The following is an 18,771-nucleotide window of genomic DNA, read 5'->3' as shown; positions in this document are numbered from 1 at the left end:
CAATGATTTGCACTGCAGTCACAACTGCATTCTCAAACCATGGCTACATACTTTTACGACTCTGACACCCTCCTATTCGCGATTCAGAAAAGTTCACCAAAGACTTGTTAAAAGTCAGAGGACTTTACTGGCCAGTAAAAGAAGAGCTTTTGCGTATTGTAAAATCGCATTTCTCTAAACGTCACACCCTATGATTTTGTGAATGGTAGCTTTGCTGCATCAACATATCTTGGTATTCAGCTTTCTATTCGTCTAAATTGTGAAAGGGTAAACAATCACTTCTGAGCAGTGGCGTCGGGAACAACCCCCCCGCATTTGCGGCTTAAGCAGCGGTGGTGTGACACACACAGTTATTTATGAACCATACCTGTCTGCAGATCTGTAGACAAAAGCTCTAAGGGCCCGATTCACAGAATGAACTTAAGACTCAATCCTAAACTTACTACTATTTTGGTATTCATAGAATGAACTTACTACTTTTGGTATTCACAGAAGTTAGGATTTTGTCTTAAGACAAACTTAAGACAGACTTAAGACAGACTTAAGACAAACTTAAGACAGACTTAATACAGACTTAAGACAAAATCCTAACTTCAGTCTGTCTTAAGTCTGTCTTAAGTTTGTTTTAAGAAAAAATTTAGGACAAAACCCTAACTTCTGTGAATACCAAAAGTAGTAACTTCATTCTGTGAATGCCAAAAGTAGTAAATGCATTCTGTGAATGCCAAAATAGTAGTAAGTTTAGGATTGAGTCTTAAGTTCATTCTGTGAATCCGGCCCTAAGAAAATAGGGGCCACCAATAACAGAGGTCAAGCAAGGAACGTTAATTACAACAAAGAAATGAAGAGGAAAAGAGAGTTAAAGAAAGCAAGAGAGAGGGAGAGAGAGATGGCTGGAAGGAAGAGTGAAAAGAAAGGACATAAGAAAATAAGGAAGAAACTGTGATGAGAAGGAAGCGTAAAAAGGATGAAAGGGTGAATGCAAGGGCAAATAGGCTGATGGATGTAAGGATAACACAAATATTTGCATGAGTGAAAGAAAGTGGCTGAAATGATAAAAGTCGGGATGAATGGGTGAATGGATGAATGTTTGCATGAATGGAGGTGGGAAGGCTGGACTGATAAAAGGAGGGCAAATTGGTGGATGGATGAAGAAGAGTGGATGGATGAATGGATGGGTAATAGGATTCATGAATGTTTGGAAGTGTGAGCGAAAGGATGGATGGATGGAAAACTAATAATGAAAGGGTGGATGGTTGAAATGGTGAAAAGATGTATGAATGTATGAAAAGATGGATAGATGGATGTATACATGAAAGTCTTAAAGATGAACGGAAGGGGTTAATAAGGGACCTCATCTAGATTCAATAGGGCTTACTCGCTTCGCTCACCCAAGATAAATGGTGGGGTATTTTAATTTGCTGGCTACTCCCTTGCTTCTGAACTCTCGTGCATCAGAATTTTGCTCGACGCAAACTAAAGATATGATACTAATGAAATATGTCACGTGGTACCCAAATGCTGCAGAAGCAGATTGTAACTTATTTAAGGTGACCAATATACTAATGACCTAACTTCACAACTCTTCGATAATTATACTTGCTCACCACTAGATGTCAGCATACCGCCAAAACTAGGCTGTAATAAAACGTTTCCAAAAATGACTGTAGCTGTTTTGCTCTTTCTATTAGTCTCGCAGAGTTCCTCTCGCCCTACTTACTGTCTGACGTGTAAACACAAACCTCTCAAATCCCTTTGAGCGTCATTCGCGCCTTGGGGATGTATAGGCCATTCAATTAGGTGTTCGCCTCAATTTACTTTATCCCAAAGTTGAATTTGTGCAAGTGGTTGCTTTTGGCACTAGCGCTTATTTTTTTTACAATAGGGCCTTATTTGTCCTCTTCAGACTTAGACTCGGAGTAAGGGCAAGGAAGATACAAAAGGGGCAAAGACGGAGAAGAGAAAGATTGGAAAACTTGCGCAAAGGAAGCGGGCAGGGATGAAATGAACCTGCAATCAGCGAGGATAAGCGATAAGCACAGGGTGCTCGAAGAATGGGACATGCATACATGCCAAAATTTAAGAAGAGGAAAGTAATAGATTTTTTAAACTATATTCACGAAAATGTATTTCTCCAAAAACTAACGTGTACTAAAATGATGGGGCAGCCTTGCATATATCGCGATGTGAACATCAGCGATATTTACAAGGTAGTCCATCCGGGGTACGCCCAGTGACGCTCACTTTGCATCTCATTAGAGATGCAAAGGGAGGCGTTGGGAAAAAGGGTGCTAACATGCGATTATGCTTGTTAGCACCCTCTTGTAAATAGGGCGATAGTTTTATCTCAGCTTTTTTTGCTTTTAAAGCTAAAAAAGCGGAGATAAAACCCTTATAAAAATGCCCCAGAGATTGCAAGTTGCTGAGATGAATTCCAGCATCCCTTCCGTCGCTTTGTGGTATGCTCCAATAGGTGGAGAAGCACGGAAACAGGTGCACCAAGTTATAGGTTGCAGCCCTGATGAACCCCAAGGCAGCAGAACATATTCTCACCTGCTTCTCTCATCACCCCCATACCACCGATTCCAGCTTATTCTAATTTCGTAGTGCAAAGTGCACCCACGCAACCAAAATGGACGTGAGGGTTCATTTTGCACTCAGAAAATAGTGCGAAATGCAACAGAACATAAACAGCAGCTCAAGCAGCTGCTCATGCTCGCCGCGTGTACTCCCACGGTAGGATTTCCCCCCGAAATTATATAACGCAGAATTACCAAAATTACTGTGATTACCCCAGCGTAATTAAAATTACTCTCAAGCCTAATAAAAACCATGGCTGCAATCTGAGCCTGGTTCTCAAATCGAAACCACAGACGTCTGCCCCTGCAGAGACACTGAATGGGTGAACCACTCGCTCATTATATCACTCACTGCTTCGCTTGCTGTGCGAGATCTCCCCAAACCCTAACTGCCCGCATGTGCCATCTTCCCTTGATATATGCCAGGGTACTCTTTACCACTCTTCAGGCTTACTCAGGGTTCCATAAAAAAACAGATAGGAAAAAATAGTCAGGAGCATAGATTGTCAACATATTAATTTCACATACATATTTCTCTACAAAAATGTCTACCTATTTTGCATTACTTATGTTAGCTGAACTCACTTAACACCTACTCCAGAACCATGTTATTTTAATATTCTAACTCCCTCACATGCCTGTTTTTGGACATGTGCTTTTAGGTTCTTGTCTTAGTGTTGGGGTATTTATATATGGTCATTTTACCTGGACCACGAACACCATGGCTCCTAATCGAAAATATAAGCCCCTGCGTCACTTTTGCTCCACCGGTGCGTCATTTTTTTTGACGCACCAGTGGCGTAAAAAATGTGCCATGTTGCACCATATTTACGAAGTGACGCATCTAGGTAGATGCATCACTTCGTAAACCCCTGCGCTACATTATACCTGCACCAGATATAATGTATGCAGGGTGGGTGTACCCCCGCAAGAAAGGGTCGTAGGAGTGGCGCAGCGAAATCTATGAAATTTTGCTGTGCCACTTCTAGGATGCCAATGTGTCAAGCCCTTATGCCTGCCTCATGACAGGTGTAAGGGTGACGCAGGCCCCTTTACATGGGGCTTGCCCCATGTGAAAGGAACATTGCTGGAGTTGCGTCAGGCTTCCGACACACCACCAGCAATGCACCACTTTTTGCTCTGACAGATTCGTCAGTTATACTGACGTATCTGTTCTTCCGTGCGACATGATGCGTCATATTATAAATATGAAGCATCATTGGAGTCGCAAGGAGGGTGCATTGAGAAGTTGTGCAATGCTGTTTTCACGCAGCAATGCACCACTTCTCGTAAATGAAGGCATCGGTTTACACCCAACCGCATTACAGATTGTAGAAAGAAGAGCAACGCTGTGATGGAAGGAGTGTGACTGCACTCTGAGGCTTTTCTTGTATCCCTCATGTGGCTTACACTGCTCTTCATCCTTACCATAGTAAGGCCGCATGTTGGGCTCTGTATCATACAGAGGAAGCCTTCACGTCACCCTCAACAATGGAACAAGGATGGTTGCCCTTCCGGAACCTGAGCCAGGCCTCTCTTATTGACCATATTCACTGGTGGATGAAAAAGATGGAAGCAACCATGCTCAAAACACTTGTTATGGTCCTTAAATCCATACACTACTGGGTTCATCCGACTCCATAGAACAATTCTGTGTTCATCGACAAATGAGATAAGTCTTTTCTTCTGTAAAATAAAACATTGTTCAGAATCATGGGCAGGGCAGTCATATAGGGGACAGTGTGTATGTGAGGCAATATTTTCTCTGTAGAAGGATCATGCCAATTAAAACACACCTCCAGGGAGGTCTGCTTCTGTCCTTTCAAGTATTACCAGGCTTATTTCCACTTTCCTCTGCTATGGTGCCTACAGAAGTCTCTGCCTTTCGACAGTTATGTTTGTATGTGGCCTCTGTATGACCATAGGGTCTATTCACAAAGGTGTTTTGGAGTATGTAAAGTGCTCTTGAGGTACTCTTTTCCGTACTCTTACAAGCTTTTGCAAATTGGCTCTACAATACCTAAAATGAGGACAAAATGGAAATATTAAGTACCCATTCATATACAATTAGAATAAATAGACAGACTGTGCCATCTTAGGACTTTTACTAATAGGGAGTAGGCCTTTCTGGGGTTCTTTCACATAGGCATGTAAGAGTAATACAAGAGTACTCCTATAGTAATACTTCCTGTACTCAATAATGCTCTTATGATTTCACCCCAGTATATTTAAAACTGCAATGGCTGTCTTACACTGATTTATGTTGCTGTCAAACTTCACTCTGAAACAGGGTATCAAGGCTTTGCCTGTTTGTGCAATGAAGTGTAAATAGATACAGAGTAAGTACCATACATAAAAAGATATTGAATGAATAGATTGGTGGATAGATGGATGGATACATGCATGGATGAGATTATTGGAGTGGACTGGTGTATATAATGGGTGAGAGAATGAAAAACAGACTGTTGGATGGGTAAATTGATATTAAATAGGTCAATGGAGTGTTCATTGATGAAAGCTTGGCTAGAAAATGGGTGGATGTGCATAGAAATTGTGGACAGACACAGAATGAGTTCAAGGTTGGATCAATGAATACATTGCAGATGGGTGGCTGAGTGGAGAATCAGTTGATGGATAATGGGTGGATATAGAATGGGGCCTAGATGGGATGGGTGGAAACTTGATAGAGTGAAAGCCGATGGAGACTGGGTGGATGAACGAAGACAAGATGCATTGATGAGGGTTCGGGGGCCTGAAGGAGTTTGTGAGCTGATAAAGGTAGGAGTATTTAGGTGTAGAACAATAATTAGAGAGCGAGATAGAAGAATGCATCAATAACCAAGATATCATTAAGAGGTTAGCTGCTTCAGGGATTTCCAATCATTTCTGTAAAAAGAGCTGCTTATGTTCAATGGAAATCATTCAGAGCTCCTAATTTTATTAGTGTTGTAATAGTGACCACATCAGACAAGATTACATTAGTGGCTACCAAGTGTAAGAGTACCAGCAGTAATCACCTCAGAGCATCAGGCATAGTTGACAACAGTAATTTAGAAAATGCTTTGCCAATATAGAATGCATTTGCTTGGGTAATACATAACAGTCATAGCTACAATGCCAATGGCACCAAGATATTAACATTAGTAATAAGTCTCCTACAGCGCCACATGATTTATCACTCAAATATAAGCTTTAAATATATTTTTCAAAAGCAATCTTTTTTCTCCAAATATTAGCTTAGAAATTCAAGGGAAAAAACACATTTACATCTTAACTACACACTTTTCAATTCTGGTAGCTATATATTTATTTAGTCAAGCAAAAGTATCTAATTTAGTAGACTTGTTTGCACACAGGAGAGCAACTTGTGACTGTCAGTACTCAAATCTGGAAAGGAGAAAATTGTTGAGGGATGACCTCGTAAATCTAATGGAAAGATACATGTTCCCTTATTCATTCAAAACAAGAATTATAGTCTTAAAGAGGTGTAGGATGGAACAAGGGAAGTGATTACTCTGTAATTCTATGGTGTTAGTGAGTTTACTAGCCCACATCAAAAGATGAATCTTTTGATTATTAAGAATTGTAGAGTGGATGGGCATGGAAATCTCATGTTTGCAGCAGGTGAGAATCTACAGCAGTCATATAAATTGAGCGTCACCTCAGTAGAATCCACAGATATGACAATTTGAAATGGATCAGAGGGCATCATTTGCAGCTCATGAAGCTATGGAAGTGACAAGTGTTGTGGCATTATGGAGATCAGTTATTCAAAGACAGGACCTTGAAGACCACAGAAGGAGATCCTGGCACACCTGAATGAGATGCAGCCCTGGATTGATGGTTTCAGTTAATGGTATAGCATACACACTTGGGGCGTTCTCTATCCTTGCTTTGTTTTACTTTTCATCTGCCTTATCCTACCCCCTGGCCTACTGGAAAGGCCCTGCAACTCACCATCAAACTTGACGTTCAGCATGTACTCCTTGTAGAATTTCTTGCCATTGACAGGCTTCATGGCATCACAAAGGCGCGTTGAATTGGGGCACAGGGCCTGGTGCATGTTGTGCAGCGCATTCGCCATGGCATAAACAGCATTTACAACGAACATGATCTTAGACTCTTGCTCAAACTTCACTGCCTTGAGGGAGTTCATGCCACACTCCTGATTCTGCAGACTACAGTGGAACTTGTATCCCCAGAACTCACGGAACCAGGGGTTACGGCTGTTGTTGTACGGGTCCAGGTTTCTAAAGTACACAGAAAACTCTTGGATTGGGTAGGCAGCTAGCTCAATTGTAATAGCGCCATCAGCCACTTCCTCTGATCCAGTGACCACACTCTCAAGGGCACCCCAACCATCACTTGCCACCCAAGTGAAAGATGTGTTGATGCGCTGGGCAGCAGCCAGGAGCTCCCTGGCATCTTCGATCTTGGTGAAAAGGACCACCACTCGGGCGCTAGGTTTCTGCATAAGGGCCCTGATCACACCTTCAAAGGTCCTCTTGTTCATGGATCGCCCCACCTTCTCGGAGGTGGCAATGCAGATGTTGCGGGCACGTGCCTCATGTTCAAAGGCTTCAATGCCAGTCTCACCATAGTCACCCTCAGAGGCAACTGTAGAAACATAGGTCCAGTTAAAGAAGCGAAGAATCTCAGCCATTGCCTTGGCCTGGTAAAAGTCTGGTGGTACAGTGCGGGCAAAGTAGTCATAGCGCGTCTTGTCGCTGAGCTTGGCACTGGTGGAGGCATAGCTGATCTGCGGGATCTGGAAAAGACGGAGCAGGTTGGCCACCTGAGTATGAGAAGAGAGAAAAAAATGGGTCAGGCATCTACTCATGTAAACATATGCAACAAGTATTCACTGTTCTTCTTTACACAGGCAACATGTTTACTGGGTCCTCTTACACAACTGTACAAGAAGCCTCCTTGTTTCTAATTAGACAGGCGCAAGCTGATTTCTCATTAATTCTAATTGCATATTTAAGCTGTACCCTTAGTGCTCCTAACCCACACATATATATATATACACACACACACACACACACACACACACATATATATATATATATATATATATATATATATATATATATATATATATATATATATATATATATATATATATATATATATTCCTTACCACACCAAACTTCGAATAAAAGACGGCGCTGACTCCGTGAATCTGAATCCAAACAATTTATTTAAATGATCAGTTGCTGCTTAGACGCGTTTCGGCGGCTTGCTCCCGCCTTGCTCACTACATCTGCAATACATTTTCCTTAGGTATATATACACATACATGTTTAACATGGGTTCAATTATCAAACTGGTTTCATCTAGCTGTTACTAAGGTTACACGGTTACTCCCCATGTATGGACATAGAAAAGTTCTTGACTTGCACATTTTAGTGTCATGGCAGTCTTTTTACACTCTTTGTCAAAAAAACGCAACTATATTAAATTAAATTAAAACATTCATTTATGCCCTTATTCCAATACGTTTCTTAATATGCTAAATGTTAAGTCACACCCGCATACCAATACAAGCAGCACCTCTGTGTTATTTAAAAAAAATTCTGCTTGTTTACACAAGTTCTGGTTGAGTACGTGTGAATCGGCTCATACCTGGCCCCGTTTATGTGTGTGATGTGGGCTGTGATTGGTTATAGTGTTACTGCGGCTTGTATTTCTTCTTGAATGGGTGCGGCCAGGCGGGGAGGTGATAATGAATGGGGGCTTGCTTGCGTGTTTATTTTCTCTGGCCTACTGCAAAATACAACATAAGAAAGGTACACACCGTAAATGCTAACCTGATTGTCCTACTTATGAACATTTAACGTGGACAGTGCCCGTTATATTCGCGGTACCTCTCAGTTCCAGAATGTGTGCCATAGCCGCGGTCATACCTCCCAAGTTTAAGGCAAAGTGCATGTATGTATATGCCACCCGCAATGATCTCGGCATTTGTTCCACATTCAAACTTCGTATTATGTCTAATTCAGGTTCGGGCCTCTATATATAAAAAACCTACTGGCGTTTGCCAGTAAGTAGTTATAGTTAGAACCATGTTTCCATAGGAAAAGCATTTTTTGACTTGGCTATAACGTTGGTGTTGTGTGACCAATCTTCATAAAATTCTCCCTAAAAAGTGTCAAGGCTGTATTGTTATGGGAAGTTTGGAAGTGATCCGTGCAGAGGGAACCGAGAATTTGGAGTGCCAGATAAGGTTGCATTTGTAATGTTAGTTCCCATAGGAAACTTTAGCCATGCCTACAGCTTGAACTGCTGAAAGGACTTACACTCAATTTGGCAGGGAGGTAGATGTTGGTTCAAGGAAATGCCTTCTGCTCATTTGGTGTAAATCCATTCAGTGGTTTTTGAGAAATGTAAGTTTACAATTATAGTAATATCTTTGATAGTGAAGTCTTCGTGAACAAAGAGAGCTCGTCCAGGGAAATGCACTGCTTTGATTGGCTGCTTACACTTCAACCAGGAAGTGTTGGCAGCCATCTTTAGACTCGGCTTCAAGCAGAGCCCCCCCCCCCCAAAAGTGAAAATAAAGAAAAGGGGGCAGGGTAGGAATACCAGTACCCCCAAGCTATGGTCTTGGGATTTCCCTGGGACCCTACCATGGCATCATTTTTTAAAATTTAAATTACCGCTCTTGCTTTGCAATAACCCCTGGGTGGGCCAGGTCCTGGGGGCATATAATGTATGTAGGAGGGAGAAACGCGGGCCCCACTTATTAAACCCTGGGGACCGCCACCTCCCCAGGGCAATTATTAATGTGGGTGGGCCTACCTGAACCGCCTGTAGCCCTCGTGGAACTTCTCTACTCCAGGGACCACAACCTTCAAGGGCTAATTTCAATATTATGGGGGGCCTTGCTGGCCCCACCGCCCCTGGACCGCCACCTCCCCGGGGCTAATTTAACTAATATAGGAGGGCCTCGCAGCCACCCGTGCCAGGGCCCGTCACCTTCCTGGGGCACAGACATTAAAAAAAATCAACGGAGGCCCTTTGTCCTCCCCGCAGCCCCAGGGACTGCCACCTCCCGGGTGAACTGCAGTAATAATGTGTTGGGGGGCTCTGGCACCCCCAACCAGGCCCCTGGGACCGCCATCCCCCGGGGAATACATACACTAATTCAGGGGGTCTGTTGCATACCCTACCACCACCTCCCTGGGGCTATAAACAAGATGGGAGGAGGGACCGTGCGACCCCCCTCCAGGAGCACTGGAACGCGGGAGCACTGCTCCCGCCATGCCATGGCAAACACTAATCTGCTGCTCTCATTTCCATGAAGTGGAACAGAATTGCCTTTGAACTGAGGGAGCTGCATGTTTGCAGCTCCCTTTGTCCAAAAGCAATGCCTACTCCCGCAGGAGCCGGGGAGCCGGCAGGGACCTGGGAGGCCTTGAGGCTAGTCTTGCGGTCTCCAACAAGCTGACCCTGTCCCGGGGTATGGGGTCCCGAGGGCAATATTGGGCCGGGGAGGGGGGCCGAGTAGGCCCCCCTCCCACCCAATTAAAAAAAAAATTGTTGAAGGCCTGTGCCAGGGGAAGGGGTTCCCGGGGGCAAAATCTGCCTCGGGATGGGAGACCCATGTGGCCCCCTCCTATTTTTTATTTAAATGGACATGCCAAGGAGGATGGGGTCCATGGGGTCCAAAATGGCCCTGAAGTGGAGCCCCTCTGCCTGCTCCCTTTGAATTGAAAAATAAATACCAATAAAGGCCGAGACCTGGGAGATGGGGCCCTCGGGGCCAAAATCAGCCCAGGAAGGGGGCTGCGCTGCCCCCTCCCATTTTTTAAATAAAAACATTTAAAAAAGGATCAGGCCCTGCGGGATGGGGTCCTCGGGCCAAAAATGGTCCAGGGAAGGATGTCCACGTGGCACCTCCTTCTTAAAAAAAGCCACAACTCGCATAGAGTCTCCACTAGTCTGCAAATGCCCCTCCTGGCGTGCTCCTGGTTGGGGATGAAGTTCCCTTGGCTGCTGAGGGTCCTTAGGGGCCAAGAAGACCTCCTGTTACCTCCAATAAGCCCCACACAGTGGGATTGATGAGAGGTGGTCAGAGGCCACGCCCCTTTCTCCACCACTCTGCAAACGTACCTCTGGGTGCACTGCTGATGGGGGGGTAGTTTATGTCCCCTTGCCACCCGAGGGTCTCAGGACTGAAGCGGACTTCTTCTACAAGCAGCAGTGCACCCGGAGGCATGTTTGCAGAGTGGTGGAGAAAGGGGGCATGGCCTCTGACTACCTCTCAGCAATCCAGTGTGTGTATATATATATATATATATATATATATATATATATATATATATATATATATATATATATGGTTACCAAAGGCCCGCGGCTTCGGGAGAGCACATAACGTCGCTCATGTAAGATGCAGTCTGTCCTCACATTCCACTGAGTGCATGATTGCCAACGCGTTTCAAGGTAAGAAACCCCTTCTACAAAGGCAGCAAATTTCACATTTGACGCTCTCATTCACTTTTCTGACAATGCTGATTTGATTTATTTATTCGTCCGCCTCACAATGGTCGTCTGCAAAAAGCACAATGCATCATGGGACATGGAGTCAAAATGCGAGCGTAAAAGTTCAATTTCAGTACATTCAAATGTTCGTTTGCTCATTTTCAATAACAGTATTACCTATAGTAGGTTGTGGGTCATTTGGGCAGATTCATTAGCATTTCGAACGACGTGCCAGCCAGGTTTAGACAGTTCATACCTGCAGCCTCCTCAGGTCCTCTGGCCAAAAATGGTCCAGGGAAGGGTGTCCACGTGGCACCTCCTTCTTAAAAAAAGCCACAACTCGCATAGAGTCTCCACTAGTCTGCAAATGCCCCTCCTGGCGTGCTCCTGGTTGGGGATGAAGTTCCCTTGGCTGCTGGGGGTCCTTAGGGGCCACGAAGACCTCCTGTTACCTCCAATAAGCCCCACACAGTGGGATTGATGAGAGGTGGTCAGAGGCCACGCCCCTTTCTCCACCACTGTGCAAACGTGGAAACAGTGAGGAGAATACGATCACCCCCCCTAATACACAAAGGTACGCTATCTATGCAGGGGGGGTGATCGTCTACTTAGACTCAGACGACTGGAATCCAGATACATAATAGACTTACAGTGCAAGCATCCGCTTGGCCTTAATATGCATGAAGAATTATCAGTCCATTTAGGCTAACTGGTTGGGCATCTGTTAATTTTGATATCAAATACAATGTATTCTCCTCACTGTTTCCTTGACTGTGCTTTCCTAATCAGGTTATGTCTATATGAATGATGTTCATGTGACATTTTCTTTTAATGTGTTTTATATTCAAAATGAATTTTGTGACGCATGTGTAAATTCAATGTATTGCCCATTCAGGGCGTTATCGCTGTGCGGTTTAACTGAATTTAGTATATACAATTGATGATATGAGCACCAGATTGTTTGGTATAGAGCTGGGTATTTTGGCGTTATTCAGCCGTTTTGCTCGTTTTTTGCCTCCTGATTTTATTCATTATGCACTGAGGAGGAAATTCATTCAGACTTATCGCATGCCCATCCAGGGCTATATTATTGTATCACAATCTATTGTTGAGACTGTACTAGCACGCATATTTATAATTTGAATATTCTGTGATTTATATAACTTTCGGGGGTTTGGCATGCATTCGAACTAGTTTGTTCCTGTTGCCCGCATTGTAATTGCATTTTAACATCGTTCCAATATGGCGACCATGCAATTGTGTGTACAGTCCTACCTTGATTTCATTGATCTCACATGCTGTCCTCTTTTTAAACCGGCGCACGCCTCGGCTCTCTGCACAACTTGACGAAGCCCCAAGGCGAAACGCGTCGTTGCTGTTGGTTTCCTCATTAAATCTTTTGTGAAACCTCCCCTGAGTGTGCTACCTTCCTTTAGGATTGATTTTCCTGGGATTTTGGAGCTTATTTGTAATTCGGGCACACCCCCGATTTGGCGTGCACCCACTCGTGTGTGCAACTGGTTGGTGTTTTGGAGCCTTCTGGATTTATTACTCTGTTGCACCGAGTTTGCCCTCAAAAGCCACGCATTACCAGATACCCGGAACCGTTGCTGCTGACGATACGAACATTTTCAACAGGCAGTTTATCAGTTTTTCGGGTAAGGCGCAGTGTGCGCATGTAAAAGACTTCTTTCTTTTTTACACTGCGGGCTGATAACTCAGAGTGAAGGGGATTCTACAGCACCATTTTATAGGTAGTTGCGGCTGCACTACCTGAATATGTTTTGCGAAGCAGAGAGAAGAGAGGCGGAACAAGGAATGTTTAAAAATAAGAAAAAGCCAGATGGTTCACAAAGGGCTGGTGGAAGTCAAGCCAATGGGGCTAACACATCCTTACAATCCAAACTGGTCTCATTGGAACGTTTATATGAACGGGAGATCAGAAAATGGTGGGAGGCAACCTCATTACAGAACTATATTGAGGTTGACCGGGTCCCTAGAGGTTTGCGGATATACACCATTCCGGCGTACGAAAATCCGGACCCTAAACTGCTAGATGCATGGGCAGAGCACACCGCTGCGTCATGCAAAGGGAGTTTACAAATCCTAGTACGCTTTGCCTGGAGTGACCGCGAAAAGGCTTTGGCACAGATCAAGGAAATTGAGGATGAATTGCTGAAAGAGTCAGACCAGGAGACCCTGGGGGAAAAACGAGAACTACTAAAAAAGCGTTTGAAAAAATATGAACAAAAAATCAAACAAAGAAAAGAAGAAAAATTTGAAAGGGACGAGAACGACTATCGAATGGGGAGAGTGCTGACCTTCGCGAAGAAGTATGATAACACCAGAAGGCAACTAAAGATAAAGAAAAAGTCGGGCGTATCTACAACCGCTGAACCTGCAACTTCAGAATCTGATGCCAATCCGGAAGATGTAGTCAGTGAAGATGGTAGTGATGACGCTTCTCCTTTTCAAGTGGAATACCAAGTAATGCGCAACAATCAACTGGAGGGGGGGAGAGGAAAGCCCCCGGACAATCAAGGACAAAGAGGAAGACGCGGCGGGGGGGCCGTTGGAAGAAATCCTTTAAGCTCTCCACCTGTGACCCGCAGCATGAAAAAGTTCTTCAAGAAAAGGAACTGAAAGGTATTCAAGATTCCATCGACCCCCATGACAATCTAACTATCATTAACCTAACAGAGAAAGTGTTAACGAATGAAGAAAATTCTACACTTCAATTAGGTTTGTCCTTTTGTCCACAGAGAAATTTTGAATTCGCTCAAACGCGTATTGACATTTTCAAATTTGTGAGGAAGCTCAAGCTCCACAAATTTTTCAAACTTAAGCCTCATGGGGAGCGCAATATGGCCAGCAAACTTGTGGAGGACACTGAACTTATCTGTAGCGAGCTGGGAGGCCTCAGAGCAGTAGAAGGCCTCCGTTTGGAAAGCAATATTGTTGGTGATGGTGAGGTAACCAATACCCAAATGCTTGACAATTGGAATGTACAGCAAAAAGGTGGGGCCAGTGAATTTAAACCGGCTTCTACATTTATGCCTATAATGGGTGCTGACGCAATTGATACTTTTTCCGATGCCGTGTTGAGGGATCTCACTAGACTGCGCATCACCAGTAAATATGTACCAAAAAAAGATAATTTTACCAAAACTCAACAGCTTGCTCTCACTACTCTTTGTGAAAACTCGGGTTTAGTTATTAAGCCTTCTGATAAAGGGGGGAACATTGTCCTACTCACAGCTACCCAATATGAAACAGAGGCCTGTCGCCTCTTGGGAGACACCAACACCTATGCCACAGTGAATGACAGAATATACAATCTAAGTGTGGCTAACTATCATGAGATGATTTCCAAATGGCAGAATGTCAACATGCTTAACACAGATGAATATCTGTTCCTTAGGTGTTTGAGTCCTGTGATCCCCACATTTTACTACCTACCCAAGGTTCATAAAGATTTGTTAAATCCTCCTGGCCGGCCCATTGTTGCTTCCAATGGCAGTTTGACTGAGAACCTTTCTATTTATGTAGACTCATTTTTATCTCCATTGGTGACGTCCCTCAAATCCTATCTAAGAGACACTAAACATTTGTTAAACTGTATTGAAGAAATAGTCTGGAAAGATACATACTGTATGTTGGTGTTGGACATCACCAGTCTATACACGTGTATTGCACATGGTGATGGGCTCAAAGCTATGGCCAGCTTCTTGGATAAACGGCCCATAAGATTTTATGAGCACAACAAGATGCTGATGGAGTTCATGATGTTTAGCCTTAACAATAACATATTTCTATTTGGCAAGCAATTGTTCAAACAACTGTCCGGCGTCGCGATGGGAGCCTGCTCCGCCCCCAGCTTCGCGAATCTTTTCGTGGGGTGGTGGGAGGAGCAGGCATCCTGGAGCGAAAAATATCCTGAGTGGGACAGTCGAATAATAAGGTGGTATCGTTATATAGACGATCTTTTCATCATACTAGAATGTCCTGTAGATACTGCCAATAGCTTTGTAGATGCCCTCAATGATAATAACATCAATCTCAGGTTTTCCGGACAAATCAGCCACACTTCAGTTGATTATCTCGATCTCACTATATACATAGACAATTGTGGTTGTATGCAGACTAAATTGTTTAGGAAAGAAACGGCGGGAAATTCCACGCTGTTTGCTACTAGTAGTCATCCCCGTCAATTAGTGGGTAGTATACCGTATGGGGAACTACTTAGAATACGTAGAAACAACTCGAATGATAGTGATTTTGAGAGCGCAGCCCATGCCAGCATGCAAAGGTTCAAAACTAGGGGTTATGGTGATAGGGTATTAAGTAAGGCCTATGAGAGAGTTTAAAATACGAAACGCAAAGAATTGTTGAAGCCCAAAAACCAAGATAAATCTAAGAATGGTAGTTTTCGTCTTATTACCACCTTCTCTCATAATGCAGGCCAAATAAAGAAAATCTTAAGAAAAAATTGGAATATCTTACTGTCTGACAGTACCATCAAAGCAGATTTACCATCCAACCCCCTTGTTACATTCAGAAAAGCGAGATCGCTTAAAGATCATTTGGTTTCCAGTCATTATTCTGCACCTGAAAAGACCCCTAAGTTACCCACCCTCAATGGTTTCTATCCTTGCGGCCGCTGCAAGGCTTGTAAATTTAGTAAGCGGACGCTTACTTACAAGATACCTGGTGTCACCGTCCCCAAAAGAATCAGCAAATTTTTAACATGTTCCACGCCATATGCCATTTACTGCTTAACATGCCCGTGCGGCCTAAACTATATCGGTAGCACCACAAATGCGGTAAAACTTAGGATATTAGAGCACATGCGTGCAATTGCGAAAAAGGATGATGCATACCCAGTGGCTAGGCATTTTGCCAAAATGCATAAAAGTAACAGGGATCTGTTAGCTTACACATGCATAGATAGCGTACCTTTGTGTATTAGGGGGGGTGATCGTCTACTTAGACTCAGACGACTGGAATCCAGATACATAATAGACTTACAGTGCAAGCATCCGCTTGGCCTTAATATGCATGAAGAATTATCAGTCCATTTAGGCTAACTGGTTGGGCATCTGTTAATTTTGATATCAAATACAATGTATTCTCCTCACTGTTTCCTTGACTGTGCTTTCCTAATCAGGTTATGTCTATATGAATGATGTTCATGTGACATTTTCTTTTAATGTGTTTTATATTCAAAATGAATTTTGTGACGCATGTGTAAATTCAATGTATTGCCCATTCAGGGCGTTATCGCTGTGCGGTTTAACTGAATTTAGTATATACAATTGATGATATGAGCACCAGATTGTTTGGTATAGAGCTGGGTATTTTGGCGTTATTCAGCCGTTTTGCTCGTTTTTTGCCTCCTGATTTTATTCATTATGCGCTGAGGAGGAAATTCATTCAGACTTATCGCATGCCCATCCAGGGCTATATTATTGTATCACAATCTATTGTTGAGACTGTACTAGCACGCATATTTATAATTTGAATATTCTGTGATTTATATAACTTTCGGGGGTTTGGCATGCATTCGAACTAGTTTGTTCCTGTTGCCCGCATTGTAATTGCATTTTAACATCGTTCCAATATGGCGACCATGCAATTGTGTGTACAGTCCTACCTTGATTTCATTGATCTCACATGCTGTCCTCTTTTTAAACCGGCGCACGCCTCGGCTCTCTGCACAACTTGACGAAGCCCCAAGGCGAAACGCGTCGTTGCTGTTGGTTTCCTCATTAAATCTTTTGTGAAACCTCCCCTGAGTGTGCTACCTTCCTTTAGGATTGATTTTCCTGGGATTTTGGAGCTTATATTTATATATATATATATATATATTACCTACTGGAAGTCGCCAGTAGGGAGTTATAGTTAGGACCTATTATCCATAGGAAAACCGCAACATTCTATTGCCAATAACTTTGGCGTTGATTGATGAATGTTCTTGAAAGTTTCCAAACTTTTGTCCAGCTCAGTTAAACTCCTTCCCTGAAAGTTCAGGGGTGATTGGTCAAGCGGGGGCCGAGAAAAAAGGGAGTCCCAAAACGTGTTTTCCCCATGCAATTTCCCATAGGACCTTTAGACACGGCTACAGCCCGAACGTCTGAACGGAATTACACCAAATTTGGCAAAGAAGTAGTCCTTGGTTCAGACTTGTGCCTTTTGCTTATTTGGTGTAAATCCGTTCAGTAGTTCCTGAGAAAATGTCAGTTAAAGTCATTTATATATCTATGGGCGCGGTGGATCCATGTATCTACCCGCGTACCCTAAGTGCAGCCTGCACGCATCCTGCCGTGCAAGAGCTGCATGCTGATTGGCTGTCAACATTCAAAATCAGAAAGTGTTGGCAGTCATCTTGTGCCTCGGTAGAACCGAGGCACAAGAAACCAAAAACAAACGCTGCAAAACGCGAAAAGGGGGCTGGGTAGACACACCCTAACCCCCTAGGCCTGCTCAGGGGGTCCCAAAAGGAACCCCAGGGCCAAAAAAAGCAATTTAAAATAAGAAATCGTCGAGATTCACGTACCCAGCGCGAATTTCGGCCGAAATGTTTAAAAAAAGATGAGCGGGCTCCCGCGCTTCAGTGGTAATTAGCTCCCAGGGGGCATTAATAAAAAAAAGTGTGGGGGGGTCCCAATCCCCCCCCCACTGCCAGGGGGACCGCCACCCCCCAGGGCTCTTAGTTTATGTATGCCGAGGCTCACGGGCCCCCCCGCATCCCCGGGGACCGCCACCTCCTGGGGCTTTAAAACTTTAGCTGGGGGGGCTTTGAGGCCCCCAGCCCCGGGGACGGCCACCTCCGGGGCTCTAATTTAATGTGTGCAGGGGTGCTCATGGGGCACCCCACAGCCCTGGGGACCACCACCCCGGGGCTTTTTGAAATGGGTGGGGCGGCTCTCAGGCCCCCCAGCCCCCGGGGACTGCCACCCCGGGGCTTTTTTTTAATAAAGAAACCTGTGTGGGGAGGGCCAGAGCCCCCCCCACACACCCCAGGGACCGCCACCTCCCCGGGGCACTACATTTTTCATTTGGGGGTCTGTATGGACCCCCAAGGACCACCCCCCCTCCTGCAGCCCTCAATGGCAATGGGAGCCGCCACCCCCCCAGGGCCGGCTCCTGCAGTGTCCCTGGGTGCCCACCCCCAGGACACTGCGATTTGCAATGGCAGGGCGGGAGACTCCAAATAGGAAAGCAGATTGCTTTTCCATATGGGGAGCAGCATGTTAGCTGCTCCCCATATGGAAAAGCAATGCCGGCTCCCGCAGAAGGCGGGGAGCTGGCGGGACCATGGGGGGATTGGGGACCCCCCCCCCCACGGTCCCCAGGGCTACAAGTGGCCAGGGAGGGGGGCCACGCAGCCCGTCCCAAAAAACCAAAAATAAATAAATAAATAAACGGCCCCGGGGGATGGGGCCCCCGGGGCCTCAACTGACCATAGGAGGGGGGCATGGTAGCCCCTTCCAAAATAATAATACAAAAAAATGGGCCATGCCCCGGGGGATGGGGTCCCCGGGGCAAATTATGGCATTGGGAGGGGGGCCACACGGCCCCCTTCCTGATTTTTTTTTTATAAATGGGGTTCCCAGAGCTAAAGAAATTAGAAAAAGAAGGGGGGCTACACAGCCCACCTACTTAAAAAAAGAAAATAGGGATCTCGGCCACAGGCCACGCA

At 44.6% G+C, this 18,771-nt stretch overlaps 1 protein-coding gene across 1 annotated transcript in view; it reads right to left on the bottom strand.

The window, feature by feature from the left end:
• Positions 1-18,771, bottom strand: part of GRM2 (glutamate metabotropic receptor 2) — a 489,558-nt gene that overhangs the window by 95,131 nt on the left and 375,656 nt on the right. Inside the window, exon 3 of the mRNA XM_086938723.1 lies at positions 6,537-7,374. Coding sequence (XP_086794849.1) covers positions 6,537-7,374 — 838 coding nt within the window. The remainder of the gene's footprint in view (positions 1-6,536; positions 7,375-18,771) is intronic.

The sequence above is a fragment of the Lissotriton vulgaris genome, chromosome 9 (genome assembly GCF_964263255.1).
Source record: "Lissotriton vulgaris chromosome 9, aLisVul1.2, whole genome shotgun sequence".
NCBI classification, from domain to species: Eukaryota; Metazoa; Chordata; class Amphibia; order Caudata; family Salamandridae; genus Lissotriton; species Lissotriton vulgaris.
This window is presented reverse-complemented; position numbering and strand designations above follow the sequence as displayed.